At 41.8% G+C, this 19,125-nt stretch overlaps 3 protein-coding genes across 5 annotated transcripts; 2 read left to right on the top strand and 1 right to left on the bottom strand.

The window, feature by feature from the left end:
• The first annotated feature begins 10,714 nt into the window (after positions 1-10,714).
• LOC121974626 lies at positions 10,715-11,266 on the top strand. The gene has a single exon (XM_042525775.1). The coding sequence runs from the start codon at positions 10,862-10,864 to the stop codon at positions 11,132-11,134; it is 273 nt and encodes a 90-aa protein (XP_042381709.1). The 5' UTR covers positions 10,715-10,861; the 3' UTR covers positions 11,135-11,266.
• Positions 11,267-11,667: 401 nt separating this feature from the next.
• On the top strand, positions 11,668-14,540 carry LOC121974625 (protein HEAT-STRESS-ASSOCIATED 32). Its single transcript, XM_042525774.1, has 5 exons — positions 11,668-12,027; positions 13,008-13,199; positions 13,279-13,489; positions 13,906-14,129; positions 14,218-14,540. Exons 1-5 carry the CDS (start codon positions 11,683-11,685, stop codon positions 14,326-14,328), a joined length of 1,083 nt encoding a protein of 360 aa, XP_042381708.1. The 5' UTR covers positions 11,668-11,682; the 3' UTR covers positions 14,329-14,540.
• Positions 14,541-14,574: 34 nt separating this feature from the next.
• Positions 14,575-18,489, bottom strand: LOC121974624 (glutamate receptor 3.4-like). 3 transcript variants are annotated; one of them, XM_042525773.1, is made up of 7 exons: positions 18,152-18,489; positions 17,729-18,049; positions 16,309-17,654; positions 15,923-16,200; positions 15,756-15,787; positions 15,261-15,667; positions 14,575-15,162 (listed from the first exon to the last, which is right to left on the bottom strand). In XM_042525773.1, the coding sequence occupies exons 2-7, from the start codon at positions 17,997-17,999 to the stop codon at positions 14,701-14,703; spliced, it is 2,796 nt and encodes a 931-aa protein (XP_042381707.1). In that variant the 5' UTR covers positions 18,000-18,049; positions 18,152-18,489; the 3' UTR covers positions 14,575-14,700. The 3 variants fall into 3 exon arrangements, with proteins under 3 accessions (XP_042381707.1, XP_042381706.1, XP_042381705.1); XM_042525772.1 differs by having other exon boundaries at positions 17,729-18,008; XM_042525771.1 differs by having other exon boundaries at positions 17,729-18,008; positions 18,187-18,489.
• Positions 18,490-19,125: the final 636 nt, after the last annotated feature.

Genomic DNA, 19,125 nt, shown 5'->3' with positions numbered 1-19,125 from the left:
TCCCCACTTCTTATTATTATGACTCCCAACCTAAACCCGGTTAGCTCCAAGGTGGCAAACTCTCTCTAGGAGACAACATTGTCAAAAAATTCCAACCATCTGTCAGAGAATAATGACTACTTATCCGAGAATATTTCGTTATTCTGATATATGCATGCAAGAGAAGCTTCTTCTGCCTAGGAGAGGGTTGTCGTATATCTTCCACTACCCGACATATTCTAACACCGACGTCTTATTATTACGGAGGTTTTGAGAGATGGTATAAAAAATAGGTCACCTCTGTTGGTCAGGTACGTGTACGCACATGTATTTACACTAATGTTTTATTGTTCATCTTTTTTTCTATTTTTTACCCGAGGTATGATTTTAATTTGAGCGTCGAAGTGTCTATAACAAGGACCCCTTCCTATTTTTACTCTAACATTCTTGTTTACTTTCTTTGTAATGTGCTTAGGTCCGTAATTTTCAACTCCAAAGTCTTCTTCTGCCAATATTTTCATCTTCTTATCGACCACTTATTTACTCAGCTTTCGTACGAGAATATTATGTTGTTTTATGAAAGCAAAGGTTAGAAATTTTTTAAAAAGTAATGTTGACATAGCCAAGTAATCATATAATTCCTGTTTTTTTTAAAAAAAATTGCTAGTTAGCCACTAATTTGGTCCCTAAAATTCTTTTTCTACATATTTTCTTAACTGTCCTTTTCAAAAATTCTTTTTCTATACAATAAAATCTATTATATATAGAAGATTCTCGCTCTTTCTAAAACAAGGAAAAACTCACTACTTAAACATACTTTTCAATAATTTTGTCCCTCTTCAGAAAGGAAATACATATAAAAAAAACAGACAATTTCCCCTAGTTAAGCTTGAAATGATTTTGTTTTCAAATATATTTAAAATGAAAATAACAAACACACGAAATCTTGGAGTAAAGCTAGATTGAAAAAAAAAGGGCAAAACAAAAAGAGCAACATAAAACCTAAGATCAACAAAATGGCCACAAAATCTGACAACAAATTCAATCAAAACAATCTATTTCATAAACCAGGAAAAAAAAAAAAACTCAATTCAATGGGGACCCCAGAGGAGCAACTGCAGCATTGTTTCCACCTTCTCATCTTCCCTCTTCTTTGCCGTCCTCATCGCCGCCGGCTCCTTCTCCTCCACCTCCGCTTGCACGACATCGGAGTGCCGCGGCCGCTCCTCTTTGGTCTTCTTCTGCTGCAGAAGGGCGAACCGGAAGGTGGCTCCCAGCCCCCTGTCCCTGTGGTTGCACATGTTCTTCAGCAGAGCAGAGCCGAAAGCAGTTTGATTAATCGCAACGGTGAGCTTAATGATCAGTCTCCGTTCTCGTAGGCGATTTATTTAGACGGTCGACGATGGATTCGAGATCCGGGAATAGGATTCATGCGTTGGATGTAGTAATTGTACTTGTCGCTGTTTTATATTTGGTTTCAGTGTGTCATCCACCGGATGGTGTTGAATCCGCTGGCAGCTAATTGTTTTTTGAGTTTAGCGAGAGGGTTTTGGGTTTGATGGATTAGGAGAGTCAAAATGTGATTAGGAAAGTCAAAGTTAAATTTTTTCAGAATCAATCCCATTCTTCATCTCTGAGTAACATACGAACCTGACAACTGCCTTCTCCATCTATTATACCCACGTTAAGCCCCAAATTATTTCTGCTGGAGCAATGATTCAGCGTGCAGGATGCTTATTTTAAACATTTAAATATCGAGTTTTAAATTGACAAGCTGCAAGCTGCTGAGTTGCCGAGTCAACCATGCCGAGCTCACTGAGTCGTTATGTCTGAATGGGTATCCCAGCTACTGAGTTCGAATCGACTGAGTAGTAAAATCGTAGAATCAAGAAGACTAGTGTCGAGTCGGAAGAATCACCTGACTACCGAATCTGAATGGGTCGTTGTTGCTGAAGCATTGAGTTAAGAAAAGGAGATACTGAGATTTACGTTTGAGACAATTTCTTTAAAATAGATTCATTCTATTTCCTCCATTTGTGAATGGAAAATGAGACTTTAGTCTCACATTGGAAATTTTAAGGTATATTGATTAGTTTATATTGATTTACATGCATTGATATTGTGAATAAATACATGGGGAGAGACTCTCTCTCATGTGTGGGTACTCGGAGGATACAAATTCAGGGTCCGGATTGCACTGAACCATATTGACTCATGTGCGGGTACGACTTGCGTGCGCCGAATGCCGGATTGATCGGTGCAAAATTTGCCCAAGTGGAACAATCAATATTTTGCCACATACATCTTTTTGCTATGATCACAGACAACATACACACACAAGCAGAAGCTCTCCACCTTCGTTCCCCTCCTCCTTTGTCGTGCAACTGTTGCTCGGCGGAGTGCCTGTGATAGCAGTCGGGTATCACTAAGTTCACCGTAACCACCAAAGCTTGGTGGGAATCACGCTTAGCCGTTGAATCCTGGGAAGCATACGATCCGAGAAAACCTCGAAGAACAGCTGGAGGTGGGGTGAATCTGTTTCAGGAAAACTGTGTTCATCGCAGGCCTCGGTTCGCTCAGCCGTAAGTCCTCTTGCTCGGCTGCTCGATCAATGCGCTTGGCTGAACACTCACTCGCTCGGAAGGTCTCGTGCCCGGATGTTCACTTCGCCCACCCTGTCGCATCGCCCAACCGATCACTTCATCCGCTCGGGCTGCTAGCTTGCCTAGTTCACTCGGTCGTTTGATCGCTCAACCTCCAACTTGGTCGGCCTTTCAGTCCAGTCGTTCACTCTCTCGGTCGTTTGACTGCTCGACCCTCTGTTCACTCGGCTACTCCGCCCGTTCAACAATAACTCGCTCAGTCTACTCACCCGGCCGCTCGTTTGGATCGCTCGACCTCTCTGCCTTTAGGCTACCCTGTCGTCCACTGTAAGGCTAACTGCCCACTCGGTCTAATTGCTCGCTCGACCTGTCTGCCCGATCAGTCAATCTACTGCTTGCCCGCCCGACCCTTCAGCTCTCTCGGACTTTGTTGCTTGGACTCGGAGCTCGATCTGCACTCAACAATTAGCAAAAACCAGCCCCTGGTGGCAACCTGAGATTATCAGCTCAGGTCATTTCAACAGATAAATGAATTTAATTTAATGTATTTAAATTTAGCTGATTCCCCAATATCTCCGACAGATTGTTCTTCTAATAATCTTGAAACACATTCGATTCTGTTGAGATGACCACAAAACAGAATATTGAGGTGCAACAAACTCAACACATGAACACCCCCTCCACTTCGATTGGAACTATGTCAATCAATCACGGGAAAAAATCATAGAAGTTCAGTGGACTGAACTTCAAGAGGTGGCAGCAGAAGATGCTCTTCTACTTGACCACACTCAATTTGGCTCGGTTCTTGACTGAGGACCTTCCAAGCATGCTGAGGATGCTGATGCGCAGACCATCAGTGTAGTGGAGGCATGAACTCATTCTGAGTTCTTTTGTCGAAACTACATTCTCAACTGCCTTGCCGACTCGCTGTACGCTGTGTATAACATGAAGAGAACAACTACGGAGCTGTGGGAGTTCCTGAACAAGAAGTACAAGATGGAGGATGTAGGGGCCAAGAAGTTCATCGTGGGTCGATTCCTGGATTACAAGATGGTTGACTCCAAGACAATAATCAGCCAAGTCCAGGAGATTCAAGTGATCCTGCACGAGATCCACTCAGAAGGGATGGTTCTGAGTGAAACCTTCCAGGTGGCTGCTATTATTGAGAAGCTACCTCCCGGCTAGAAGTGTTGGTCCACTGGTGGCCAGCAAGAGAGGGATGAATTGCCTATCAACAAAAACAACACCATTCCCGTTCTTTCAACTCTAATTAAAAGCATCAATAATAGTAAATTAAATTAACAACTAAAAAGACGAGGCACAAGATTTACGTGGTTACAACTTTAGTAGCTGTTAATCCAAGGACAATGAAAAAGCTCTAAAAGATTTCATTCGGTGAAGGCAGAGAAGCCTCTTACATTCGTTAATTGCTTAGATAGTTGCTAGGAAATGAATATTGGAGTTGATGTTTATTTCCTAGGCCCAGGAGTCTTTTTATAGCCCCTGAAAAATCTTATCCAGGGCTGGAAGACACCTCCAATAGGCTGGAAGGCGCCTCCAGCGAGGCGCTAAAGGATAAAGCTTTATCCTTCGGCAACGACAATATTTGCCTGGTCGAAGGCGTCTTCAAGTGGTTGAAGGCGCCTTCCATGGTGGGTTGAAGGCGCCTTCAACCCTGCTGAAGGCGCCTTTAACTCATTTGAGGGCGCCTCTAGCAGCTCCGTAACTCCCTTTTGGCTCTCTTGTTGCTCCGATCGCTTGAGTGATTTCGGCCAACCGAAATAGGGCTCATCCGAACCCATTTTCTGACCTTCTCCTTGAGCAGACTTCCTCCTCGGCTTCTTGCCCCTCGGACTGCTGCGTGCATCATTGTCGTCCGTCAGTGTATTTTGTAGCACATCATCCCTCGGATGCACCGAACCCGTCGTCTCTCTTCCCATGTCATCCTTCTCGCTAGCTGCGTCTTCTGCTCGACTTCCTATACTCCTAAGCTCCTGCACACTTAGACACAGAGATCAAATACTAACAGGATCTAACCTGACTTGGTTGATCACATCAAAACTACCACGAAGTTCCAACATAAAGGACTTCAAGAACTACCTGAAGCATAAGCAGAAGGAGATGAATGTGGAGGAACTTATTGTTAAACTTCACATCGAAGAAGATAACAAGAGTTCAGAGAGAAAGCTGTTTTCTCAAGCTACTGTGAAAGCCAACATGATCAAGCACGGTCAAAGCTCGAAATGGAAGAACCCCAAATCTTCCAAGATGGGATCAAAGGAGGTATCAGCAAGAAGAAGTTCTCTGGGAAGTGCTTCAACTATGACCGAATGAGTCACAAATCTTCGGAGTGTAGGAAGCCAAAGAATAAGCAGGAGGCCAACCTGAATGAGAGACAAAAAATGGACGACCTCTGTGCTATGATCTATGAGTTGAACCTAATGAGTTCAAACCTACGACAATGGTGGATTGATACTGGAGTCACCAGACATGTGTGCTGCAACAAGGAGCTGCTCCACAACTTCGAAGAAGTTAATGGAGATAGATTGTTCATGGAGAACTTAACAACCTCAGATATCATGGGCTAAGGAAAAGTGGTACTGAAGATGATTTCGGACAAGGACCTTACTCTGAACATTGTGCTATTTATTCCGGAGATTCGGAAGAATCTAGTGCCCGGATCACTATTAAGCAAACATGACTTTCAGATTATTTTTGAGTCAAACAGAGTTGTATTGTCTAAGAATGGAATGTTTATAGGAAGCAGTTATGTATCTAATGAACTATTCAAGCTCAATGTAATCACCATTAGGCCTAAGATAAATAAAAATGAAAGCTCTTCCACTTATATGCTTGAGTCTTCATATTTGTGGCATGGTAGACTAGGACATGTTAACTGCGATGTGTTGCGTAGATTAATAAATATGCAAAGCATACCTGCATTCCACCTTGATCTTGAATATAAGTGTGAGATTTGTGTTGAAGCAAAAATGATAAGGTCATCCTTTCAACATATTGAAAGAAGCAACGAACCACTCAGACTAATTCACATAGACATGTGCGACCTTAAAGGTACACCAACACGTGGTGAGAATAAATATTTCATCACTTTTATAGATGATAACATAAAATACTGTTATGTGTATATTCTCAAAAATAAGAATGAAACTATAGAGAAATTTGAACTCTAAAAGAATGAGGTTGAAAATCAGCTTAATAAAATAATTAAGGTGGTACGAAATGATCGAGGTGGTAAATATGTATCACCGTTCGCTGAGTTGTGTACTGAACATGGGATCAGACACGAAATTACAACTCCTTATACTCCTCAACAAAATGAAGTTGTTGAGCGAAAGAATCGAAATCTAAAGGATATGATGAATACTCTTCTATTGAGCTCTGGATTGCTAGAGTTCATGTGGAGGGAAACTATGTTAACAACTAATTACATTTTAAATAAGATGCCCTGGAAGAAGATAGATAGATAAGAGCCCTTATGAGTTGTGTAATGAAAGACAACTATCCTACAAATATTTACGAATATGGGGGTATCTTACCAAAGTATTGGTGCTTGATTCGAAAATGATTAAGATAGGACCAAAGACAGTTGATTACATATTTATTGGATATGCACAAAATAGTAGTGCGTATCGATTTTTTGTGTATGAGTCACACATACCGGAGATACACAAGAACTTGATAATAGAATCAAGAAATGTCTCGTTCTTCGAGCATGTGTTTTCGTCTCAGACCCGAGAGGATGTTAACTCCTCAAAACAGGCATATGAAACACAAGGTGAAGATGATGATGAGGAACCCGTTGAGGTTAAGCTTAGACGGAGCAAAAGAGCTCACGTAGAAAAATCATACGGATCAAATTTTATCACTTTCATATTGGAAAGTGAGGCCCGAAGTTACTCAGAAGCCGCAGGCTCTTCAAATGGACCTCACTGGAGAGATACAATTACATCTGAGATACACTCTATCTTGTAAAATCACACTTGAGAACTTGTGGATCTTCCTCCGGGAGATAAACCACTAGGTTGCAAGTAGATCTTTAAGAAGAAAATAAAGTCAGATGACACAATTGATAAGTATAAGGCCAAATTGGTAATCAAAAGATATCAACAATGAGAATGTCTCGATTACTTTGATACGTATTCTTTGATGTCGAGAATAACTTCCAGTAGAGTATTGTTGGCTATTACCGCTCTATGGAATCTCAAAATACATCAAATGAATGTAAATATTGCCTTTCTAAACGAGGATTTAGAAGAGAAAATCTACATGAAGCAACCTGAGGGGTTTTCTGTGTTAGGACGGAAAAACAAGGTTTGTAGATTGGTGAAGTCATTATATCGCTTGAAATAAGTACCAAAGCAGTGACATGAAAAATTTGATAATGTCATGAAGGAATGTGGATTCAAGATCAATGAATGTGGTAAATGTGTCTACATGAAAACCACAGAGAATGACTACGTCATCTTGTGCCTATATGTAGATGACATACTTATCATTGAGAGTAATGATAAGATAATCAAATCCACTAAAGCTATGTTGAACTCAAGATTTGACATGAAAGATATGAGCCAAGCTAATGTGATTCTAGGAATCAAAATTCTTAGAACAACAGAAAGACTTGTTCTTAGTCAATCCTATTACGTGGATAAAATTTTTGAGAAATTCACCAAGGGTGATACTGCATTGGTACGAATGCCGATAGATATGAGCCAACATCTATCGAGAAATTGAGGCGAAAGTATCTCTCAAATAGAGTACCCTCGAGTGATTAGAAGTCTGATGTACTTGATGAGTTGTACACGACCAGACTTGACCTATGCAGTAAGTAAACTGAGTAGATACACGAGTAATCCCACTGTTGAGCACTGGAAACAGATAACAAGAGTACTGAGGTACTTAAGGTATACTCGTGAATATGAACTATACTATACGAGATATCCTACTATAATCGAAGGATACAATGATGCGAGTTGGATATCTGACATAAAAGACTTTTAAGTCTACGAGTGAATATGTATTTACTCTTGGAGGTACAGTCATATCCTGGAAATTTTCTAAGCAAATGGTAATAACCAGATCTACGATAGAATCTGAGTTTGAAGCTTTTGACAAATGTAGCGAAGATGCTGAATAGCTACGACAATTCTTAGAAGATATTCTGAGATGGTCGAAACTTGTGCCAGTAATTTACATACATTGCGATAGTCAATCAGAAATTGGTCGGACACAGAACCATCTGTATAATGGTAAGTTTAGATATATATGTCTCTCAACAGGAGTTATCACTGTTGACTATGTGAAGTCAAAGGATAATCTAGCGAATCCGCTAACCAAAGGATTAAATAGAGTTAGTTACAAGCTCATCACGTGGAATGAGCTTAATGTCGTTGTCAGCAATCAGTGCAGAGGATACCCAACCTATGCTAACTAGAGATCCCAAGAACTAAGTTCAAAGGGACAACTAATTTGCACTGATTAGACACACGGGGGGGGGGGGTAGACCGATAAAATAGTGACTGGATCAGGGTAAGCCGATGGACTTTTAATGATCAAGAAGAGTAGATGACTACTCTCAAGGGATCACTTATGTGAGAAAGAAGTGAGGCCGCTTCGAAGAAAATTAGAGGCACAATTCTTAGAACTTCTCACAGAACCAGCCGTGTTCATAGCCAAGAATGAACACACTTATGAGAACTGAGTTGTATCAGGAGAGTCTTAGGTGAGATATATTAATGCTTACATAAACGGTAGAATAGTTCAAGGATATCGTGTCTACTATCAGTCAGTAAGCAAATAAATCAACACAAGGGAAGGTTCAAAGGGTAAAACCTACCTGTTCTATATTGGACTCAACTCTTGAATGTTATCACATACCCTATCTTCATTCATGTGGGGGATTGTTGGATATAAGTGATGTGAATGGAGAAGAGGTGGAAGAAGAATGATGCTTCATTGTGAATGAGACTTTAGTTCCACATTAGAAATTTCAAGGTATATTGGTTGGTTTATATTGATTCACATGCATTGATGATGTGAACAAATGCACAGGGAGAGGCTTTCTCTCATGTGTGCCTGCGTAGGGCTGGGGGTGCAAATTTAGGGCCAGAATTGCACTGAACCATGTTGGCTCGTGTCCTGCGTGCCCCGAATGCCGGACAGGTCGGGGCAAAATTTGCCCAAGTAGAACAACCAACATTTTGCCACATATATCTTTTTGCTACAATCACAGGCAACAGACACACACAAGCAAAAGCTCTCCACCTTCGTTCCCCTCCTCCTCTGTCGTGCAACTCTTGCTTGGCGAAGTGCCCGTGATAACAGTCAGGTCCTGCTAAGTTTGTTGTGACCACCAGTGCTTAGTGAGAATCACGGTTAGCCGTTGTATCATGTGAAACAGGCGACCTGAGAAAACCTCGAAGTACAAACGGAGGTGGGGCGAATCTATTTCAAGGAAACTGCGTTCATTGTAGGCCTCAGTTTGCTTGGCCGTAAGTCCTCTTGCTCGGTCGCTCGTTTAGTCCGCTCGGTTGAACACTCGTTTGCCCAGAAAGTCTCGTACCCGGACGTTCACTTCGCCTGCTTGGCCGCATCGCCCGATCGACCACTTCATCCGCTCGGGCTGCTAGCTCGCCCAGTTCGCTCGGTCGTTCAACCGCTCGCCCTCCAACTCAGTCGGCCTTTCCGTCTGGCCATTCACTCGCTCGGCCATTCAATCGCTCAACCCTCCCGTTCACTCGGCTGCTCAGCTCATCCGGTCGCAGCTTGCTCAGTCTACTTGCTTGGCCACTCGCTTGGACCGCTCGACCTCTTTGCCTTTAGGTTGTCCTGTCGTCCATTGTAAGGCTAACTGTCCGCTTGGTCTAACTGCCCGCTCGATCTGTCTGTCCGATCGGCCAATCTACTGCTTGCCCGTCTGACCCTTTAGTCCGCTCAAACTTTGTTACTCGAACTCGGAGCTCAATATGTATTAAGCAATTAGTAGAAACTAACCCCTACTGACAGTCTGAGATTATCAACTCAAGTCATTTCAATAAATAAGTGAATTTAATTTGATGTATTTAAATTTAACTAATTCTCAAATATCTCTTATAGATTGTTCTTCCAATAGATTCTACCAAACGAAATGCACCAGAGCAAAAGAAATTTTAGAGACGGAAGATGGAAGAATTTCTTTTGCTCTATTCCTCTATCGAAGATCTTAACCTCTTTATGAGTGGGTTGCAACATTGAAAAATGTCCTACCTGCATAGAAGGCCTATTTGGTACCTAATTTATTATCTCCTGCTAACATGGGCGTAGAGGACAATCATGGGGGACCGATAGAGTGATCCGACCTTTCATACTAGTGAAACCCAAATAGCCGAGTAAAAATCATTTACTTTTTTCTTTATCCGCAAACATCATCCACGGTTAGCCGGAAGAATTATTCGGTTGATAAAATATTAGTTGATTGTTTCAACAAATTTTACATTGACGTATAAATCGTACTCATACGCAAGTCAGATTCGATGCAATCTGGACCAAGATTCTCGTACATAAATTTGTAAAAATTAAGGTAGTTGACTGTAGAGATCCAAGTCTACTGACAATAGGAGGGAGCATTCGATTAATTCGATACATAAATTAATTAAATTAATCGAAAATTAATTTAATGTTAACTAACTGAATTAAATTAAAATTTTATTAAAATTAAATTAACCGAATTAATTATTTCAGTTAACATCGAATTAATTAAATTTATTTAAAATAATAATAATAAAATTTTATACAAAATTAATATTAAATTAATCAATATTCACCCTAGCTGACAATGACCAATCGGCTAACTACATTGCATTCAGTCCTCGTGGGTCATGCTCATCAATGTTCACGCCGCCTCCAGTCAAGTGGGCATCCCAATTTATGCTGGCTGTAGGCGACCTGGTCTGTTCAAGTGCAAGCCAGCATTTATCGAGCCGAGTTAAGCCGTGGGCGATATGGAATAAACAAAAAAGCAAGATCGAGCCCCAGGTTTCCTGGAAAAACCAGCAGCATCGCTTGTTTTCATCCAATCGCACCTTGTATTCCCCTCCCCCAGTTCGGTCCTCTTTCCTCCTTCCCTCGAGGTCAGGAGTCCTTTAAAAGAAACCGCTTCTACATTATTTCCTTGATTTTGATCCCCACCAGCCACTTCTTTCTTTCTTCTTCTTCTTCTTCATCATCATCATCATCATCATCATCATCATCATCATCATCATCATCATCGAGTGCTCTCACTCATGGCTTCAGGGAGCAAGGCGTCATTGGTGGTCGCAGCGAGCATGGCGGCGGTGGAAGCGCTCAAGGACCAGGCCGGGCTTTGCCGGTGGAACTACGCGCTCAGGTCGCTGCACCACCGCGCCAAGCGCAGCATCACGGAAGTGTCCGCGCAGCAGACCAAGAGGCCGTCGCGAGGGCAGGCCAAGGGGGCGGAGGAGAGAGACGGATCCAAGCGCACGGAGGAGTCCATGTCCAGAATCATCTACTGGGACGCCTGGGGACCCAAATTGTAGTCGCAAATAACCAAATAATCGGCTACAAAATGTTTCTAAAGGGAACGCAGATAATTATGCATGAGCTATAAATGTTTCTCCTATTACTACAAAACAAAATTACTGAACACAGGTTCTCCTTTTGTCGCCGCAGCTGTAGTCTTTTGTTAGTTCCTCTCGACGCTTTGCGGACAAATTTCTCCTATCCGAGAAAAACCAAATGTAACTGATTCAAAACCATTGAACCATAAATCATCCTCCGATCGCTTGTATATAACTTTCGGAGCAGTAATCAATACGTAATCGACACATTTCTAGTAATCTAATTAGAAGTAAACCAGAAACAGAAAGAGGAACAAAAGCAAGCCCTAGTTTCCGGGCAAAACCCAGAGGAAATGAGGATTAGTCAATAGATCTTCGGGAGGAAGCGATACGAATGCAAAACTGGACAGATCAAACAGAAACTTACCAAAATAGAAGATGGATCGAAGAAGAGGCAGCTATCGCCGGTCGGGTAGGAGACAAGGAACTCTGTTCCGTTCAAATGGCGTATATACTTGGGCTTATAAATGGGCTGGCGCATGCTCCGCGTGATGGGTTGTTTATGCGGAGGTCCGCATTCTTCGTGTAGCGAGACTGCGAGAGGCTTCCAGAATCGCCCAAAGGCCTCTTTTTCTCCCTCACATATGAATGCAGCTTCGACTTGGCAAAAGGCCACTGCGCTCGTCCCAGCGCCCCAGCTAATCCTAGCTTCGAGAGAGGAGAGGAGGGAGAGAGAGGCAGTAATGGAGTTGTCGTATTACAGGTGGAAGAGCTTCAGCGAGGATGAGGATCGGCCGGAGAAGCCTCGGCAGTTCGGCGTCACGGAGATCAGGGGCCCCGACCACTGCCTCGTCGGTCGCCAGGCTTTCGAGGTGAAAATCCCTTCTTATTTAAGTTGTTTTCAGACCGATTAATTTGCTCGTGTGCATCTACGGCGACGAGGCGATCGCTGTGCCTGTCGCTCGTAATTTCTTGGTTTCCCTTTTCATTTTCCCCTTGAGAATTACTCTTTGTATGTAGATTCCCAACATTAGGTTCTCCTTTGATGCCTTCCTCTTAGTTACCACTAATTCATCTATTTAGGGTTCATTCTTTATACAGTTTCTTTTAGTTTGATGTGGAAAGACAAGATTCTGGTGATGGGCTACCAGAGTCCGAGAAATGCACCACTGCTAGAGGGAATATAGGCAAGTTGCTGCTTGCTTGATCAATGATGAGATTGGCGAAGCTGTTAAGGCTACTTATTCCCTGGCTCTAGCTTGATATGACCTTTCGTGTGTAGGTGGATTGACAAACCCGACAAGTGATGGGAAAATATTACCAACACAGACTAAAGATTTGAACACAATACCTCTTGCTCCAACACCATGTTCAACTTGATTGACTGTTCACATATACCGAAATCTTGATTCAATCTATGTAATTTATATTATTAATAGGATTCTTCTTGTTGCTGACTACTTAAGTATCTCTAATTGTTTTATGGCCATCATGAAATGAGTGTTCAACCAATTAATTGTATTGAAAGAATGTATCGTTTTGTCATGATATAGCTAGCTCTTTGTCTATTTTTGATCAGGGTGCATGTTTTGTTAGATTATGTCTATGAAGCCCAGCTTTGTGTAGCTTCTATATCTTAATGCATGTTAGACGTCTCATGCCTGCAGAACTTAATCAATACCGTTATGACTGAAAAAAAAAAGTACACATAGTTAGCAATGTTACATAAGGTATACAATAAATGTTCAGTAGCTAGCAATTTCTTTTCACCCTTCTCGGTCCTTTTCTTTGAACATGTCATTGTCTTAAGCCAATATAGCACTTTAACAGAAGTATATGATGATGGTTGCAGGAGATCTTGGAATCCATGGGAGAGTTTGTTGATGGTTTGAAATTTTCAGGAGGTTCACATAGTTTGATGCCAAATGATTTCATTAAAGAAATAACAGATTTAGCACATAAACACAATATATACGTCAGCACAGGTGATTGGGCGGAGCATCTGCTCCGTAAAGGCTCATCTTCATTCAAGCATTATGTCGAGGTTTGTAGAATTCAGATATTTAGTATGATGCTCTCCGTTGCTATTCAGCTAGGAGGCTTCCACTAATTTCCTTTTACAGGAATGCAAACGACTAGGATTTGACACTATTGAATTGAATGCTGGATCTCTTAAACTTCCTGAAGATGTACTATTGAGATTTATTCGTCTCATCAAGAGCAACGGTCTTAAGGCAAAGCCGCAGTTTTCAATAAATTTTGAAAAGTCTGATATTCCTGTACCTGGTCATCGAGCTTTTGGAGCCTACATATCTCCTGTTCCTGAAAGTTCAGGTAGCAGAAACACCTGCACAAAAAAAAACGAAGGGGAAAACAAAGAAAATAAAGGCTTTGTAACTTGCTTCATAGAACTATAGTTATTTTGCAAATATAACCAAAGAAGGTCTACTTGCAACAACCTTTCGTATCCTGTCATCCTCTTGATCAGCTTTTAAATACTAATCATTCTTACTGGTAATTGTTGGGATATATAGAAAAGCTGCCCTTGATGCTCTCTGCATTTCATCCAATAACGACAACGGTGCACATTGTGAAAAGTATTGAATTCAAAACGTTTGATTAGTACCTAGTGTTTGGAGCAGAGTATATCTGTGTCTCACCACTACATAGCCAAAGCAATTGTCCTGTTTCTTCTTCAACTCGTGCATGTTAAATTTTGACTTTTCTTACACTGAAATCCTTGTTTACAGAACTAGTTGAAGACGTCGATTTGCTAATCAGAAGGGCTGAGCGTTGCTTGGAAGCGGGAGCCGACATGATTATGATCGATGCTGATGATGTTTGCAAGCATGCTGAATCTCTTAGATCAGACATTGTTGCAAAGATTATAGGGCGTTTGGGACTGCAAAAGACTATGTTTGAAGCATCCAATGACAAGACCTCTGAGTGGTTTGTCAAACGCTACGGACCAAGGGTACTACTAACTACAATTGCTCATCCCGAGAGGTTAATGGATCCTTAGCATCGTGTCCTAATGGAAACTCTTTTTTTTTTTGTTGCAGGTGAATCTTTTTGTGGACCACTCCGAAGTGATGAATTTAGAATGTCTCAGAGGTCGCAACTTGGGAAGAAACCATTCATCTGTGCTTAGACCATCTTTTTTCCTGGTTTAATAATGCTCTATTATACCTATGCGCGTATTGTTACTCGTGTTGTATGTTTTTAAGTGTGATAGGTCGGCATGTTACTAAAACTCCGTCGAACATGACATCTTGAATCTATATGGTTCACTGCTATACGGTGCGCTGCTTCATGTTGCATTCAACGCTTGTTTTGGACAACGCTTATGGAAGTGAAATTTGTTTGGCCTTAAGCATTTCCAATACTCTCTACAATGTGCACTGTTATATATTGAAAAGTGCCAAGAAAACCAAAAGCTTGCTGTTCTTTGTTACATAGGAATCAAACCTTTTGCTTTTGTCTAATTTTCTATACAATCATTTTGATCTAGATGGAAATATTTTGCTACATCTGACTGCCAGCTTCTACATATGTGACGCCGAACACCCATCAAGTGAAGTACGAGCACTTTGTTGCTGTTTGTCACTTAGTTTCCTCTGAATAGCTTTATCAATATCTTCTTCCTTTGTGTCAACAAATTGAATTAAGCCCTTGAAACTTTTTAACCTACCAAGGCGAGCATTGGTTTCACGCATAATCTCAATGTCTTTAGACTCGCCGACTTCTGTGCTGCTATACCTGGTATATTGATGGCATATCTTTATGAAGAAAATGGTGAGAGCAAGAACACAGACGGCGCCACAGAGTAGGAAGAGACCCTGGAAACTCTTGAGACTTAGCTGGTTTGCCACTATGTCAGTGTTGGAGGAAGAACAGCCAGTGCGTGTTAACCATTTGTCGTGGATTCTCTGTAGTTCCCCGCTCTCGGACAATGTCAGAATCGCAGTAGATAAGTCGACGGCAAGTGGAGAGTCCCTCTGGAATGCCTGTTTGACATTGAGGTTCAAAGTCTATTTAAGAATTTGTCAGAACAATGTAACAGATATGCAGACTACATTGTTAGTTGTTTGATCAAGATACTTACAAATCCCCATCCATTTTTGGTGAACTCTTGGCCGATGATCCTGAACTGACAGTAAGTGGAGAGGAAGATCTCGACAAATGGAACCTCATCTACTATGGCTGCTACACCCCCACCTTCAGGTCCAAGCTCAAGAGCCGTAGCATACTGTTCAGGTGAGTTCAATGGCACAAGCCTGGACTCGTGAATGTTGAGCTCTTCTATCATATAATTCCTCGCAAACTTCCCCTCTTGGTAGCCGATAGGCTCGGTAGAGGAGATCAAACTGTCGAGCCCTGTAATCCCAGAGTAGAGCTGTTGAACCGTGAGAATAGATGTTAAGCTAGCTGTGTAGCTCGAGTTGATAATTAGGACTACAAAGAGCCACACAATCAGTACAAGTCGGCCGAGGGTGCTCACTGTGTTCTCTCCTGCACATATTCCAGATGAATAAGAAAAAAAAATCATAGCAAAGGAAAGAAAACCAAATCTATCTAATCCACATCAATTCTTACTTACTATGGGAAAAAAACATGGTTGAGAAACTAAACCTGCAAGATGGACACAACGACTCAAGTCAATTAAGTATTTCATAACTAATAAACTAAGATGATAAATGGCTGAAGTTTATCATGCTTTTTTCATACTTTCTTCATAGAAAATTGTTTAGCAGAAAGAAAACTCACCAAAACATGGTTGCTATTTGTTGTCTAGGTTTACCACGAAACTCTGGGTTCATCCGATGTTCAAGGATCCAAACAACAGTTCCCACAAGGATAAAGAAAGCTCCAGTGACACACCACATCTCTACTGAAAATGGTTTCAGGAAGGCCAAAGCGTTCGTGCTACTCTCTCGGACACGAGTAACAATGACAAGCCCTGATTCCGTGTACGGCTGCGTAAAATCAGCGATTTTGGTTCTATTTCTCACGATAGCAAAGTCCCCTACCGCCGCATCAAGTTCCTGAAGAGAGAGAGAGAGAAAGAGAGGAATTACAAACGGTAGCAGTGATAACAACAGAATGATCGGGGAGACGAACTGTGGAAGTTTATGACAAGATGGAGCACGCACATTCCGAGCTATCATGTTCATAATTTCATCATAGTTTGGATTCTTAGAACCATCTCCGATTAGCTTAAATGAACATGGAACTGGATAGGGCAACAGCTTAATTGCAGCATTGAACACATCGATGCAAAAGCCACCGAGATTGTCCGAGTTGGAAGACTCTGTCACAAACTGTTTGAAACTCGCTCGGTTGGGGACTCCAATTCTCAGGGGCTTCCCATTGTTTGGAAACACCCAACCGCGTGGAATCGCTGTCGTATCTCCAGGCCATATGACCCTGCGTAGCTTCTGATTTTGAGGGGACGTGTTTGGCGGCTTCTGATACAAAATCTCAGGAGCTACAACTGACAGACCAGAGTAATTCGTCCAGTAGCCTATCAACCGAGATCCAGTTCCACCGATGTTCAGAATGTCATACGATGGCCGGATGAGATTCCTATCCGAATCAAATTGCATTCGACCCGAAAGCCCTGTAAAGTTTGTCTGCAACAGTTTGTGGAGTAAGCTCTCGCCTGCATCGAAAATTTGCAGGGATGACAGGCGAAGCCTGCTGCCCTTAGCGTCGTGCAATCGAGGATCACTAGAGAAGTTGATCGTCTGCCCTTCGTTTAGAAATTGGTCGACTGCATGCGCAACCAACCAAATTGAATCGTACGCATACAGACCGTAACTGTTCAATCCTGAAGTAGCTTCTCTTTGACGGATCATGTCATTCCATCTTGATATAAATCTCTTCTTCGAGGCAGAATCTGGGGTATGGTGGCGAAGCGCGATGGTTCCTTGTATCAGACTCATGGTGTTTGGATCAGCTGTTATGAATGAATCCAAACTGGAAGCGAGCCAATCAGTGGTTATCCACACATATCCAGTGCCCATCATCCCCAGATCTTTCGCAAGGGAAAAGATGTTCAAGCCGGAGTCAGGATTGGCATGGACAACGTATACTCGAGACTCCATCAGGTTGACTCTCATCAACAGGTCTTTGATGGCGTTCAAGTCGGCTTTGGGGGAGAAACCTGCTTTGTAGGAGACCTTAGATCTCTTCGTTGCTAGTGCATCACCCAGAGCTATTACTCCTCCCCTTCCATAATCATCATCGACGTAGATGGCAGTCACCTCTCTCCATCCGTAGAACTCAACTAGATCAGCTACGGCATTCATTTGGAAGTAATCACTATGAGTTGTTCGAATGAAGTAGGGATATTCCAGGGGAGAAAGGCCCGGATCGGTAGCACCGAAAGCTAACAGTGGCACGTGAAGTTCATTGACGACGTGAGAGATGACATGGGCTATGCCGGACGATTGAGGACCAACGACAGTCACCACGTTTTTCTCCATCAGCTGTAAGGCTGCATAACATGTGCGATCTCAATCATATGTAGAGTAACAGAAACCGACATCGGCAAGTAAATCGATGATTCACCTTCGATTGTGCCAAGAAAGCCACTGCAGTTCGTATCTTGTGTGATGACATTCAACGTAGTCCCTGAGAGGATGGTCGGATTGGCGTTGACATCCTTGACGGCTTGTTGGATCCCGAGCATGGCTGCCCTTCCAATAACAGAGTTGTAGGTGAAAAGTGCGCCGACATTCACCATAGAAGGCCTACTGCTTCCGTTAGCCGCCGCCGCCTCCTCTGCTGCCCCAGTCGTTACGAGTGCAGTCAACAACCACAAGACCCACAGGGAAACCATGGCCGTCGACTGCAGCAATTCAGGCGAAAACCAGCACTATTTATCAATTTCTGTGCTCGAAATGAATTTTTTGTTGGGAAGAAGGGAAAGAAAAAGAAAAAATATGGTATGAAAAAAGAGATTGAAACTGAGACAGAAAGTAGAAAGATAACCTGAAACCTCCTTTGGCTGTTTAGATGAACAATACCTCCATTATAAGCGTAGAAGATTGCAGTGGGGAAAGAACCTTGCTTGTTACTTTATTTTTGTGTAGAAAAACGATTCCACCTATCTCTTTCTTCATCTCTATGGATTGTCATGAAGCTGATAGCAGCTTGACTATTCCTATTATTCCTTTATAATGTGTTTACCTGGTGGGAACCTAAGAGATGGGGGGGAAGCTAAGGTGGGATGGGGAGTGAAAAAAAGGCATATCTTAACTTTTTTTGTTTTGTTTTGTTTTCCTTCTTCTTTTCATCCGCCCAAATAAACAAACCCCAAGCTCTGCAATCGCTTATTCTTCAATTTCATTCCACTGCCAGAGATGAAGCCAGCTGATCAATTGCATTTGTAGATTCTCCAAAGCTGTAAGAATTTGTCCTCTTCTACTTCGATCACTTTCGAATAATTGGGAGAATTAATCCATGACCAGCAGCCTCGAAGGAGCATGGAATTTTATCACCTCGTGCTTGATTGAGCTTTTAGTTTTGCAAATTAATTCACAAATATCTAGGATGAGGACAAGCCAGCTCATATATGTTTCCTTGCTCCTGTTTGCATAAATTAGGAACGAAGAAAAAATATAGCTTCAACTAATTGAAGTTACTTGCAAACCAGGGTCATCCACAAATGTTCACGTCATGACGATGTTGGATTTAATCTATATAGGGTGGGCCTATCGGTAATTTATATTTGTGGATATCAATTGAACATTTAAATGATCTAATTTAAATTTATTAGAATTTTGAATTATTACACGGTTGAATTAGCATGATCTATTATTATTTATAAATTGATAATAGATCAGAATCTCTATATAAAAACTTATATAAAAGATTAGTACCTAAAGATTTAGATCATCTTAACAGAATCCTCATTTCCCATTAATGTGAGTTTATGGCGCCATCAATTTTAACACCTTCGGAAG

This window comes from Zingiber officinale, chromosome 4B, assembly GCF_018446385.1.
Source record: "Zingiber officinale cultivar Zhangliang chromosome 4B, Zo_v1.1, whole genome shotgun sequence".
NCBI classification, from domain to species: domain Eukaryota; kingdom Viridiplantae; phylum Streptophyta; class Magnoliopsida; order Zingiberales; family Zingiberaceae; genus Zingiber; species Zingiber officinale.
Note: the sequence above shows the minus strand (reverse complement) of the source record. Positions and strands in the feature narration are given on the sequence as shown.